Genomic DNA, 13,165 nt, shown 5'->3' with positions numbered 1-13,165 from the left:
TTCTCAGAGGCTTTTACGCAGGGCTGAAATGGTTGCCACAAGAGGTCACAAGTTTAGGGTGCTGGGGAGTAGATACAGAGGAGATGTTAGGGGTAAGTTTTTCACTCAGAGGGTGGTGGGTGCATGGAATCGGTTGCCGGGAGTGGTGGTGGAGGTGGATTCAATAGGGTCTTTAAGAGGCTTTTGGATAAGTTCATGGAAGTTAGTAAGATAGAGGGTTATAGGTAAGCCCAATAGATAGGGACATGTTCGGCGCAACTTGTGTGCTGTAGCTTTTCTATGTTCTATTCTCTCTTCCACCCTCTTCCATTGGGAAAAAGATACAAATGTCTGAGGTCGCATACCAACTGACTCAAGAACAGCTTTATCCCTGTTGCCACCGGACTCTGGAGTTGATCTTTCTCTACACCCTAACTATGACTGTAACACTACATCCTGCACCCACTCCTTTTCTTCTCCCCTATGTACTATGTGAACGGTATGCCTTGTCTGTATAGCGTGCAAGAAACAATAATTTTCACTGCATACTAATACATTTGACAATAATAAATCAAATCAAATGAAATCAAAACTCATGGAACCCGTGGAACTACAATTGGAGCCCATGGAACGGTGCCTGGCTGGGCTCCAATAGGATACAGGCGACACGATCTAGAAGGATGCTACAGGTTAACATAGTGATAATTAAGATTAAACACAACTTACATTCCTGTTAGAAAGGTGATGTTGGTGTACCTTTAAGAAGTGTAATTTAAAATCATATACTCTGCAGTTGTAAGAAAACTTTTTCACTTTGTTGTACTCATTGTTGCCGGGTTGTCTATGAGAGTATTTTTATTGCTGCTTAAACGGGGGTTTATTTATCTTTTACTGGGATGTTTGTGACTCTGCATTGTTGGGAGAAAGCCTGGTTGACAGCCCAGGTGATAGGCGTTCTTTTGTTTTCAGTTTGAGCTGCTGTTCAGTTTGAGTTTTAGTTTTAGAAGGGGCATCAAGCTGAAAAGAAGTCTCTCTCTCTCTCTCTCCACCCCCCCGGTTTTGGAAATTCTGTTGGTTAGCTGAAAGCAAAGTTTTGCCTTTCTGAAGTGGGGAATCGGCTGTTGGTGGCTTGCATAGAGTCCCTGGTGTTTTGGGAAGCTGTTCTGACTTCAGACAGTTCTCAATCTATCCAGGGAACTGCAGACTTGATCCAAAGGTCTCATGTCCAGTATTACGTGAGCATTAGTCTTTGCTGTGTTAAACCTGTGAAAAGTGTATTTTGTCTACGGGATGGGTTCGATTGGAACTCATTTGATTTCTTTGTTAAAGGTTATAAGTTATAGTGCTTGTTTTGTTTCTTGTTTGTAATTAATAAAAGTTCTTGCTAATTTTCTTATTATACATATTAACCATATTCTTTAAAAACTTTGTTTGATAAAAGCTCCCTCGTGGGTCATTTGAATCATACCTGAAGTGAAACATCTCATGCTTATCCTAGCCAAATTCAAGATGCAAAACTTATATTCCAGGCGGGCTCCATAAAAACTTTGGAGTTTCTGACCTGAACCATAACAGGAACCAATGCTGTATGAATGTCAGCTAAGTCAGCAGGCTAAATTAGTGTGACAAGTAGGCTTACATTAACACTGCAATGAAGGTACTGTGAAAATCCCCCAGTCGCCACACTCCGTCACCTGTTCGAGTACACTGAGGGAGAATTTAGCATGGCCAATGCACCTAACCAGCACATCGTTTGGGCTGTGGGAGGAAACCGGAGCACCCAGAGGAAACCCACACAGACACGGGGAGAACGTGTAGACTCCGCACAGACAGTGACCCAAACCCGGAATCGAACACGGGTCTCTGGTGCTAACCACTGTGCCACCGTGCTGCCCATAACCACAAAATACTAACTAAGAAATGTAAGATTCAATTATATAGAATTGTAATCTTGACACTTGCTTTTACCTTTTCCATAGTTGGTCTTTGGGTATTTCAACATGTGTTCTTTCGTTTGAAATTACTTGGAAAATATTAAGCTCTGTCAACCAATTGTGCCCAGGTAAAGAATAAAATGCACACAGCCTACACAAGCCATAGGCTGCAAAGCTCAGCCCAAAAGCACCTATAGTTTTGCATTGCATTGGTGTCAACGCTTCTGGCCTGGACAAAGATGATGTCATTTTGGTGAGGGTGTTTGAGTATGCAAAAATATTCAAAGTATGCTGATCAGGACATCAGTAAGCATATAAAGGTGATTTCAAGCCAGCGCTGCCTGCCATTGCAATCTTGCTGAGCTGGCACCTTTTAAACACACAGTTCAACATGTGTGAAGATGCAGGAAGGACCTCCCCGCACCCCGTCCTTTAAAGGATCATAAACTACTTTCCGGTTAATTATTATTGATTTCTACTGGTTTTGTCTGAATTTGTGAAAGTTTTCTTGTGCTTTTTAAAGTTGGTGAAGTTGACAGGGAGTGGTGCTGCACATTGTCAACAACTTGTATTTCTATAGCGCCTTTGACGCAATAGATTATAGAAACCCTACAGTGCAGAAGAAGCCATTCGGCCCATTGATTTTGCACCGGCAACAATCCCACCCAGGTCCTATCCCCGTAACCTAACAAAATGTACTCCATAGGAAAATAGTAGAACAACATTTATGGAACAAAATTTGACAGCGAGACACATAAGGCCAGATGACCACTTGGTCAATGAAGAAGGTTTTAAGGTATGACTTAAAGGAAGAACGTGAGGTGCCTGAAACTCGCTGCCAGGAGAGGTAATGGAAGCAGATACGATAGTGACTTTTAAGGGGCATCTTGACAAATACGTGAATGGGAATAGAGGGATATGGTCCCCAGAAGGGTAGGGGGTTTTAGTTCAGATGTGCAGCATAGTCAGTGCAAGCTTGGAGGGCTGAAGGGCCTGTTCCTATGCTGTAATTTTCTTTGTTTTTTGAAGCGAGTCAGAGAGATATAGGGAAGGAATTATGGCAGTAATAGTGAAACTTTGAGGAGCTCAAGAGGGATTACAAAGGCTGGAGAACTGTGCAACTGCTCCTTGAATCCCTGACACACTGGTAGGAGAAACAAAGGAGAACATCAAGAGGTTTTTCATCCTCAAAAGTGTTCAGAAGGCAAGAGACAGGGGCAATTCTCTGACTCCAGAAAAGCAAGACAGAATCTGCTCCAATTGCAGTCAATGGGGATCAATGTCAAGAAGGATGTCTAGGAGGCGAAGGGCCAGCAAGTTTCACTCTTCCAAGATCATCTTCCAATCCAGAGTCCGCTCCGTGGAGCAGGATGACTCATGCTCACGTTACTTCTTCCAAAAGGTGCACAGAGACACCATCGGTGATCAACAGCCTGAAGGAAGAAGGTGGCTCAGGAAAGTCATCGCAGTCTGGCATTCTACGGATATGCAAATCCTTCTATGCTGAACTGTATGACCTGAAGCCAACAGACAGCACAGCATCCCAGTCCTTTCTGTCTTGGAGATCTTAGAGGGCAGTGAGTGGAGGAGCCTGGAGAAACTGCTAACTCTGGATGAGGTGGCTAAGGTCATCGAGTCCTTTAAGAATAAAACTCCCGGAAGTGACGGCTTATTGGCTGAATTGTATTCGTCTCTGGGGGACTAGATTGGCCCAAACCAGCTGGAAGTGTACGGGTATGCTTCTGGCCATGTACGAGGGTATGCTTCTGCCCAGGAGCATGTCAGAATCCACGAGGAAAAGCATCATTACCCTCATCTACAAGAGGAAGGGGAAAAGGGAGGAAATTAGAAATTGGTGACCCATTTCAATGCTGGACTATAAAATGTTGTCCAAGGTCATTGCTAATTGGGTCAGTTCTGTTCTGGAGTCAGTGATCCACCCTGACCAGACCTGTGCTGTACCCAGCAGGAAAATCTGATAGGCGATCGTATCCATGAGTAGAATGAGGCTATGTGTGGGGCAGGGGTATGAATACCTGCCTCATTAACCTAGATGTGGAGATGCCGGCGCTACCATGGACACCGCAAACTGCCGGTCCCAAGTGGAGAGGATCTCCAAGAAGATCGCGCATATCGACACAGACATCAAGTTTCTACAAAGATGCATCTTACTGTCATTAACCGAGACCAGAAGGCCATTGACAGAATATCACATACCTACATGATGGATATGATCTCCAAAATGGGGCTTGGGGAGGGAATCCCAAATTGAATCCAACTGTTCTGCACAAACATCAGTAGCGCAGTTTCAATCAACAGGTGGGAATCAAAGCTTTCCAGTTAAATCTGGCATCAGGCAGGGCTGCCCTCTGTCTCCTGTCAAGTTTGTGTATTGTGTAGAAACTTTGCGGAATCCATCAGAAAGGACTCAGGCCTAAGAGGAGTGACAATCCTAAGCAATGGAGGCACTCAGGTCAATGCCTCCCTGCGCAGACGTCATCACCATCTTCTGCGTGGAGCCGCTGTTGGTGTGCAGCCTGATCACCATCTGTGACCAGTTAATCATGATAAGAGGGAGGCCATGTTCTTTGGGAGCTGGGCTAGCCGATCCCCTGCCCCTTCACCGTCAGGTCACACGGCCTGAAGGTGCTGGGGATATGGTTTGAAGGGCACGCGTTAAAAACTGAAAGGAGCAAGTAGATAAAAGGAATCAAAAACTGGGCATATGGGAGCAAGGTTTTTCTCCATTGCAGGTAAGAGCTTCGTCATCAGGTGTGAGGCACTCTCGTTGTTGTCGTACATGGCTCAGTCTGGTCCACCCCTTACTCCCAAGCTGTGGAAATCACCTGAGCCATTTTCCACTTGATCAGGGGGTCAAAAGTGCACCGGATTTGAAGGGATGAGATGGGCTTGTGTGAAAAATAGACCATCTAAGTAGTGGCGCAGAAGGTAGGTAGCTTGTCTCAGCTCACCAAGTTGACACATAGGGCCTGATTTTACCAAATCTTTGCACCCAAATCGCGGTAAAGTTGGGTGTCGGGCCTATACCGCGTTCTGCACCCGATTCAGAGCAGATCGGGGCTTTACCGACACCCGATTCTGGCGCGGGTCCGGCCTACGCCCGAATCGGGCGGCCTGATGATTTAAATGCATTTCCATGCATTTAAATCGACTTAATGAACCATGCGCCCAACTCTACCGCCAAATCCCACTTTACCATCTTCTGGCCCAATCCACGTCCGCGCTATTACCTACCTGCAGAATAAAAGTCCGAAGTCGCCGTTGCAGCATCTGAAGAGCGGGGTCAGAGATTGCAACGGCTCTCTGACCCAGGTTATCCTCTGGTCGGGGCAGGAGAGGGGGTGTGACATCTCATCCTCTGGGGGGGTGGGTGGGAGGGGAGGGGGTATGACATCTCATCCTCTGGGGGGGGTGGTGGGAGGGGGTGTGACGCCTCATCTTCTTGGGGGGGGGAGGGGGAGGTGGGAGGAGAGAGGGTGTAATGTCTCATCCTCTGGGTGGGGGGGGGATGGGGGAAGAGAGGGTGTGTGACCAATCATCCCCTGGGGGTGGGGGGCGGGAAGGAAAGAGTGGGTGTGATGTATCATCCCCTGGTCGGGGGGGGGGTTCTGCTGAGCGTCTGCGGCCGATCCCTCCTGGCACCATCACTGGTACACTACCAGCCATAGATTACTCTTCCCTGCAGGTGCAAGAGAGATGGCTGTGGCTGCTGGTGTACCAGTGATGGTGCCAGGAGGGATCAGCCGCAGACATGCAGCGGAACCCCCCCTGACCAGAGGATGAGGCGTCACACCCCCTCCCCAAGGGATGATACGTCACCGCCCCCCCCCAGAATAAGACGTCACACCACACCCCCCCCCCCCCCAAGGATGAACGTCAGAGAGCCGCTCTCTGCTTTCTTTTTCGCATCTGGGCACGGTCAGATTTTTTTCGAACTGAGCATGCGCAGTTTAGAGCTCCGATCGGTCCGCCACCGCTAAGCCCCGCCCACTGCGCAGATCGGGCCAGAGCCGGCAAAACGTGTATGGGCACTGATCTATTCGACGCCTAGATCCAGCACTTACTCAAAATGGTAAAATTCCCCCTCGTATGAGATGGTCTAATTGCAACAGGATTGGAGATAGGTAGTAACCAGGGAGACCATATATTTAATTCTAGCAAATTTTGTCAGATTGAGTGGATACCGGAGATGTCAACAACACGGGTTCAATTCCCATACCAGCTGAGGTTATTCGCAAAGGCTCAGCTTCTCAAGCCTCTGCCTAAAGTGTGGTGACCTTCAGGTTAAATCACCACTATTCAGCTCTCGCCCTCCCAAACATGTGACTTCACTATTATGTATTTCTTAAAAGGTCTTAAATATGCTCAAGTGGAGATGATGGCCTATTACTCCAGAAACTCAGCTAATGTTCTGGGGACCCAGGTTCAAATCCTGCCACGACAGATGGTGGAATTTGAATTCAATAAAAATATCTGGAATTAAGAATCTACTGATGACCATGAAACCATTGCCGATTGTCGGAAAAACCCATTCGGTTCACTGGTGCCCTTTAGGGAAGGAAACTTGCCATCCTTACCTGGTCTGGCTTACATGTGACTCCAGAGCCACAGCAATGTGGTTGACTCTCAACTGCCACTGGGCTAGCCAGCGACACACATGTCCCACGAATGAATAAAAATGCATCTCCAACTTTGTGATTAAAAGTTAATTTCTCCTTCAAATCAAAATTCTTCACATTGGTCTGTCCCACCATTAAAAGTCTACCTTCCTCCACTGGATGCCAATACTGTGGTGTAAAATTAAAATGCCAAAAAAGAATGCTTGGCCCAAATATTAAAAATGGTCCCATCTGAGATGGTATCAACAGTAACAAGTTGACAGCTGGGTCTCTTGCTCCATTTCATTGCCAGCATAGGGCAGTAATTTCAGTTCCTTATAGTGAGCTGGAAAGGGGTAAATGATATTTCTATACAAAAAACGTGTTCTACAACTTTATTTGCGTGGGTATTTTTTTTTTGTTTTCCAACAGTGTAAGCAGCCAATTATCAAAGCACACAAATTCTTTGTTTCATAAAGAAACCAAATTTTGTCTATTATATTCTTAAAATACATTTTGCACACAGGGTTCCAAGTGAGCATAGAAAAAAAACACATCTTCATGGTATCTCAAGTTCATTGGTCAGACATGCCTAATATGCATGATTGTATCCAGGTCACTCTGAAGATGACAATTTGTACCCACTTTACAATCTCAGACTGAAAAAAAATAACTGCCAACTGCAAGATAATGTTTCAGTTTTATTAAAAAAAGTATTGATTCTTATCATGATCTAACATGAGAAGTTAGCAATCACATGTAGTGACAAAAGATCTACAAAAAAACCATCCGCAAAAAATTGGTATTAACTGCATGACAAAAAAAATCCTCACTACCTTTGCCATTGAAAATTCCACACAAAACATTAAATAGGCAATAACATTCCATCACTCTGGAGTCCCTCTCTTCTTGAAAGGCTGTGCCTTAAAAAAATCAGCTACTTACAATTAAAACAGTACAGGGCCTGGCTACGCAGTGTAAAAATACAACACTAACTATACACAGTTTTGTACAGTTTCTTTACACCTAAGCCATTGATCCAAATTACAAATGAGTTCACATTTCCTGTCTTTGCAAAAAAAAATAGATCAAGCTTAGACAAAGATCTTTTTTTTACATCTGGATTTATTTAATCGTCATCCTCATCATCTTCCTCTTCTTCCTCATCATCTTCCTCCTCTTCATCTTCATCCTCTTCTTCCTCCTCCTCCTCCTTCTTCTTCTTTGCAGCCTGAGCTGGCTTGGCAGCGGGTTTCTTACTAGTGTCAACCTTGCATTTGGCACGGTAGGCTGCAACTTCCTAAAAAGCAAAATCGATGTTAACCACAGCACACTCAAATAACGCCTCACTAAACTTCAACATGCTTACGTGGCTATTCCCAACTTGTAGCTATGAAAAGCTAGCACCTAACATCCCAATATACTGGACTACAGTAAACTTGTCAGGGCAGTGCCACTACAAAAGTTAGGCATTTTGACCTGCCGAATGCCATTACTCTTTCGCAAAATAAGAAAATCAAGCTCACCAATTTTCTGTAATTTGAGTGGATGTCCCATGCTCAGAACCTTTTTCAAAGAATTCCCGTAACTCTTCGAACACAATGTTTTGTGTACATTCGCATACACCTCTATCAACCTAGCTCATTTACACTATCTTTTCAACTATATACAAGCACTAAAATATGCAAGATTAACCACCAATCCCAGTACACCAATTAAAGAGATGAGTAGCACGATCTAATGGAGATCAGTCATTTTGTGGGATGGTGCAACAGATGCAGAGGAGGCAAATAGAGAGCATTACACTCAAAGCCGCATGGGTCTGCGGTTGATGTGGAATGGAGACTTGTAGAACTTGGGTGCGAAAGGATAATCACCTGGAATACCCTGCATGTGGTAAAAATCCACACAGTCTGCATTTGAGGATGAAGTCAAGCAGAAATCAAACATAGGGAATGGAAGCAGCCACTTATCTGGGCCTAACTCAAGTGTAAACTGGCACGTAGAAAGAGGCTGCAGAAAATCCTCTAGGGAGAGATTTTGCATAAGCCTCAAGCATGATCTAAATTCCTCAAGAGGAACCCAGGAAACGACTAACTTTTGTTAATCAAACTATTATGCTTTGTTGTATTGCACAAAATGGGGTACAATGTGTATGTTGTAAATACTGGATAATATGGTACAAATATAAAAATGTATTATTCAGTAACCAAAGGTATGAATATTACGGAAGCGGGCACACCCCATCACTTTCAGCTACCCAGCCAAAGTTGTGGTCTTCTCAGATCAGCACGGAAAGAAAAATGCAAAATAGGGCTAAGAGAAGTGCTTCCAATTACAAAATAGTTCCGTCCTCATTTGATCAAAAACTACTCCATCTGCCATGGTGACTTCAAATGGATATACTTTACGAGTAACAAATTGAAAATATGGCTGCAAATCAGAATGAACAAACCTAACATGGATAAGTTACCTAGTGTAGAGACAGAAGTAAAGTCCACAATCAAGTCTTGGTAAACTAAGGCACTTTTGTAGCTGATATCAACAGGTTTCTACATTTTCATGTTAAGGCTTTTCTTTTGTTCCCCACCAGAAGGTGGAGGCAGTGAAACAATTTTCCAGTTCACGGCTGCCAAAATATTTAAAACACGCAAAGTTTTCAAGTGTGCCATTTACCTTTTCATACTTCTCCTTTAACTTAGAGGCCTTCTGCTCATATGGTAGTTTATCCTTGGGTTGCACTGTGGACCACATCTCTCCCAGCTTCTTTGCAACATCCCCAATGGACATTCCAGGAGATTCACTCTTGATCTTTGGACGTTTCTCAGAGCAGAAAATGAAAAATGCTGATCTGCAAGAATGAACAAGTTATTAAAAACAATATTTCTGTTGAGAAAAAAAACCTCAAGTACTTCAACTGCAGTACATACGGTGGTCTCTTGGGGGCATTTGGATCCTTCTTCTTCTTCTTGTCCCCTTTTTGAGGGACATAGTTCTTCATCTCCCGATCATAACGGACCTTGTCATTCTTAGCCAGGTCTTCAAACTTTGACTTCTCTTTGTTCGACATGGTCTAGAAAGAAAACTATTCAAGCTATTACAAATACACAAATGAAGCTGGGGGCATTTCAAACGTAAAACTCAAAATCAGTCCCACCTTCCACCTTTCTGAACATTTCTTTGAGAATTCTGCAAAGTTGACGGAGGCTTCAGGGTGTTTCTTCTTGTGCTCCTCTCGACAAGTCTGCACAAAATATGCATACGAGGACATCTTGCCCCGGGGCTTATTGGGATCTTTTTTAACCATGGCTGGTTTGTATCTGTGATTTCGGGAAAAAATTGAAAAGGCTCAGGTAATCCGAAGAATTAAATTGAGGAGCAAAATTAGTAAATACAGCCCTACAACTTTCCCCCCTTTCACGACATGCCACCAAGCCAAATTTATCAATTGCTTACTTTTTTCTTTCTCCCCCTGCACTCGGTTTAAATATGAACTTGAGCATAAAATTTATTTATTAGTCACAAGTAAGGCTTACATTGACAATGCAGTGAAGTTACTGTGAAATTCCTAGTCCCACAGATGTCTCTTTTCAGGACATCTTAAGAGCTTTACAGCCAATGAATTAGCTTTGAAGTATGGACCACGGCCAGCAATGTGATAAATGACCAGATAAGTGTTTTGGTGTTAAGCGATCAATTAATTTTCAATTTCACGGATTCTTATGGAAAATTAAAATGTGGCAGTTTGGGAAGCTTAAATTTGAAGTGTTATTTGAATTTATCGCAAACTTGAGGTTAACTTTATTTTTGTAAGCTAAGACAGTTTATATTCAGTCTTAGTTGCCAAATTTTTACACATTATAAAGATGTGGAAGTCATCTCTGCAAAGCACTTCTGAAACAGATCACTGGCTATGACTCCATCAGAAGGTGATAACAAGGCTATATGAAGAGCTGGATTTGTTTAGAACTGCCCTAAACCCAGATCCAATGAGCCATATGGCCTCTTTTAGGCACAATAAGGAATTGTATTTCCTGTTACCATCGCTTACAAACACACGTCAAAAAAGTGTAAGTTAATACCTTTGCTGCTCATGGCATCTAAAAGAAAATGGTCTAATATCCGAATGTGGGAAGAGCCCAGATGCATCTTTCATTTAACACCCATTGTTTGAGGTGCACATTCATCACCAATAGCCCCCCACCTCCCCCAAATCAGGCCAATGTAACATTTAGGTAACTACACTAGTGAACAATCGAATTAAAATATCCTTGCGATCTGTTGCTCAACTATGATATGCACACAGCTAGCTATATGCTTACAAGCCAAAGAAAAAAATCTGCAACCGAAATTGCATCAAGATTCTGGGGCTCTACAAAATTCTTCATACATATGAAAATCTGCCATTAAAACAATGCCCTCCATTCTCAAAAACGAACATAGCCGCTCACATTTCAAACTTACATATGCTGAGCATACTTTTAAAATGTCAAAAAAGTTTAATGTATTAAAACAACGTGCCCCAAAGTATCCGCACAAGCTCTTAAAATTAATAAATATGCCCCAAAGTATATACACAAACTCTTAAAATTAATTTTGCACACATTAGTGTTTAAAACAATGTACCCCAAAGTACACACACAAACTTTTAAAATCAATTTAATTTTGCACACTTTGGTAACACATTTACCCAATTAAATCAGGGGGTGGGGTAGATTATTTTTAAACATATATAATGAAAAAAAAAGCCCAGACACACCAAACTATCGTACACCTATGCGGCCAAAAAAAAGGGGAAAAAGAGACAATCTAAAAAGGGAGGAGGAAAAAATCCTGGAGAGAAAAAGAGAATGGAGGTAAACAAAACAAGAAAAATTAAAAGTGAGGAAGAAAAAAAAAGAGGGAGAAAGAAGAGATTAGAGAGGGAAAAAAAAGGGCGGGCTGCACAGCAGATGTGGAACTGCCTGGGTGTCTATCTACCTCCATTTTACACACACACACAATAAGCAAGCAGATGGAGCAGGAAAAGAAACAAGAGAAGAGAAAGGGGGCAGCACTTGCACAAGTGCAACAACCAAAAAACACACACACACAGAAGAGGGGAAAAAAAGTAAAAGACATTTGCATTTTTTTTTAAAAGAGGGGGGAAAAAAATTAAAAACCAGGCAGACTGCAAAAGAAAATTATGAGGTTCCAGATCAGAGGAAAATAAAGCAAGTCTGGGCAAATGTGGTATTGCTTTTCTCTGTGTGTGTCTCTCTCTGCTTTTTGCAATCACTGCGCACTTCCATTAAAGCATTGCAAACCCACAGGCGGCCATTTCCAAAAAAACACACCAAAAAAAAGAACTCACCCCCTTGGCTTTATCTTGGGGGACAAATTTTTTTAAATCTCTGCCTCAAAATCCAAACCAAAAAAGTTAAATTGCAAAAAAATAAATTTTAAATCCACAATTTTTTTTTGAAAAAACAAATTAAAGCAGTTCTTTTTCTTTCCCCCTCATCACCCACACACACTTTTATAAAAACATTTAGTCCAAATGAAGTTGTCGTACTTTTTTTAAACAAAATGCAAAAATATGTTTTCGATTTTTTAAAAAAGTCGATTAGATTTTAAAATTAAAGAGTTTTTTTTGCTTGCCTTCTCTCTCTCTCTCGCCGCACGCGCGCACACACATATTTATATGTACTTACATACAGATAGATACCGTACCATTATATACATAGGGATACCTACCAGGCTCACACTACACAAGGCGTCAATGGACTACAAAGCTACACAGGGCGCTGGTTCTCACTATACTGCTCTTCACCCCAACTTGATTACACGTTTCCTTCTCCCCCCACGGCTCGGCGCCCTGTCACTCAGAGCCCGCCGCCGGCGCCCATTGGGCATGAGGGGCGGGCCCCTGGGCGTGATCAGACACCCGATTGGCGAATCTTCGCGTCAATCCGAGCAGGGAGGAGCGTCACGGGCCACCAGCGAGTTAGGTTGCGCCACCCGCTTTGCCAACCCTCGCTATAAAAATCCCCTCCCCCTCCCCCTCCCCCCATCACTCTCTCTCTCTCTCTACTCCCCCCCACCCCCCCCAACAATCGCTACGGGATGTACCAGTTTGAATCGCAGGCGGTCGTCAGCCGATTGGTCGGCGGCCTCGCCGCTTTCGTCATCGGCCCAGCCACACAAGATTCGAATCGGCGGCGAATCAGAGGCTGATTGGTTGGCGGGGGAGGGGAGGGGAGGGTGGCGCTCGGCCCGCTCCTCCTCCCCCCCCTCCTCCTCCCTCCCCAAACAACTCGCCGTTGGAAGGTCACGTGTCGCTGTTTGAAAAAAAAACGGTCAGGGACGCTCGAGCGCCGCAGAGACAAAAGGACAGGTGTCAGCCAGAGTGTGCGGCAGTGTGCAGAGCCCCCAGTCGGAGCAGTGTGGGCAGAGTCCGGGTTCTTCATGCAACCAAACAAAGAGAAACAATCTTTACTTTCTTTTGGTTGGGGGGGATAATTATAATAAGACACCACTCATCGTCTTCCTGCTTTTTGTACTTTGAAACCATTCCATTGTACAGTTCGAAGGATCTTTTTTGTTCGTTTAGCAATTGATCTAAGGGCGGGTTTATTTCCTTTAATCTGCCTC

General features: G+C 43.7%; 1 protein-coding gene across 2 annotated transcripts; it reads right to left on the bottom strand.

The window, feature by feature from the left end:
* Window positions 1–6,913: 6,913 nt before the first annotated feature.
* On the bottom strand, window positions 6,914–12,814 carry hmgb2a (high mobility group box 2a). Of its 2 annotated transcripts, none has more exons than XM_078215113.1 (5): window positions 12,644–12,814; window positions 9,690–9,852; window positions 9,463–9,605; window positions 9,209–9,383; window positions 6,914–7,832 (listed from the first exon to the last, which is right to left on the bottom strand). In XM_078215113.1, the coding sequence occupies exons 2-5, from the start codon at window positions 9,837–9,839 to the stop codon at window positions 7,662–7,664; spliced, it is 639 nt and encodes a 212-aa protein (XP_078071239.1). In that variant the 5' UTR covers window positions 9,840–9,852; window positions 12,644–12,814; the 3' UTR covers window positions 6,914–7,661. The 2 variants fall into 2 exon arrangements, with proteins under 2 accessions (XP_078071239.1, XP_078071238.1); XM_078215112.1 differs by having other exon boundaries at window positions 12,269–12,644.
* Between the last annotated feature and the right edge of the window lie 351 nt (window positions 12,815–13,165).

The sequence above is a fragment of the Mustelus asterias genome, chromosome 6, assembly GCF_964213995.1.
Source record: "Mustelus asterias chromosome 6, sMusAst1.hap1.1, whole genome shotgun sequence".
NCBI classification, from domain to species: Eukaryota; Metazoa; Chordata; class Chondrichthyes; order Carcharhiniformes; family Triakidae; genus Mustelus; species Mustelus asterias.
This window is presented reverse-complemented; position numbering and strand designations above follow the sequence as displayed.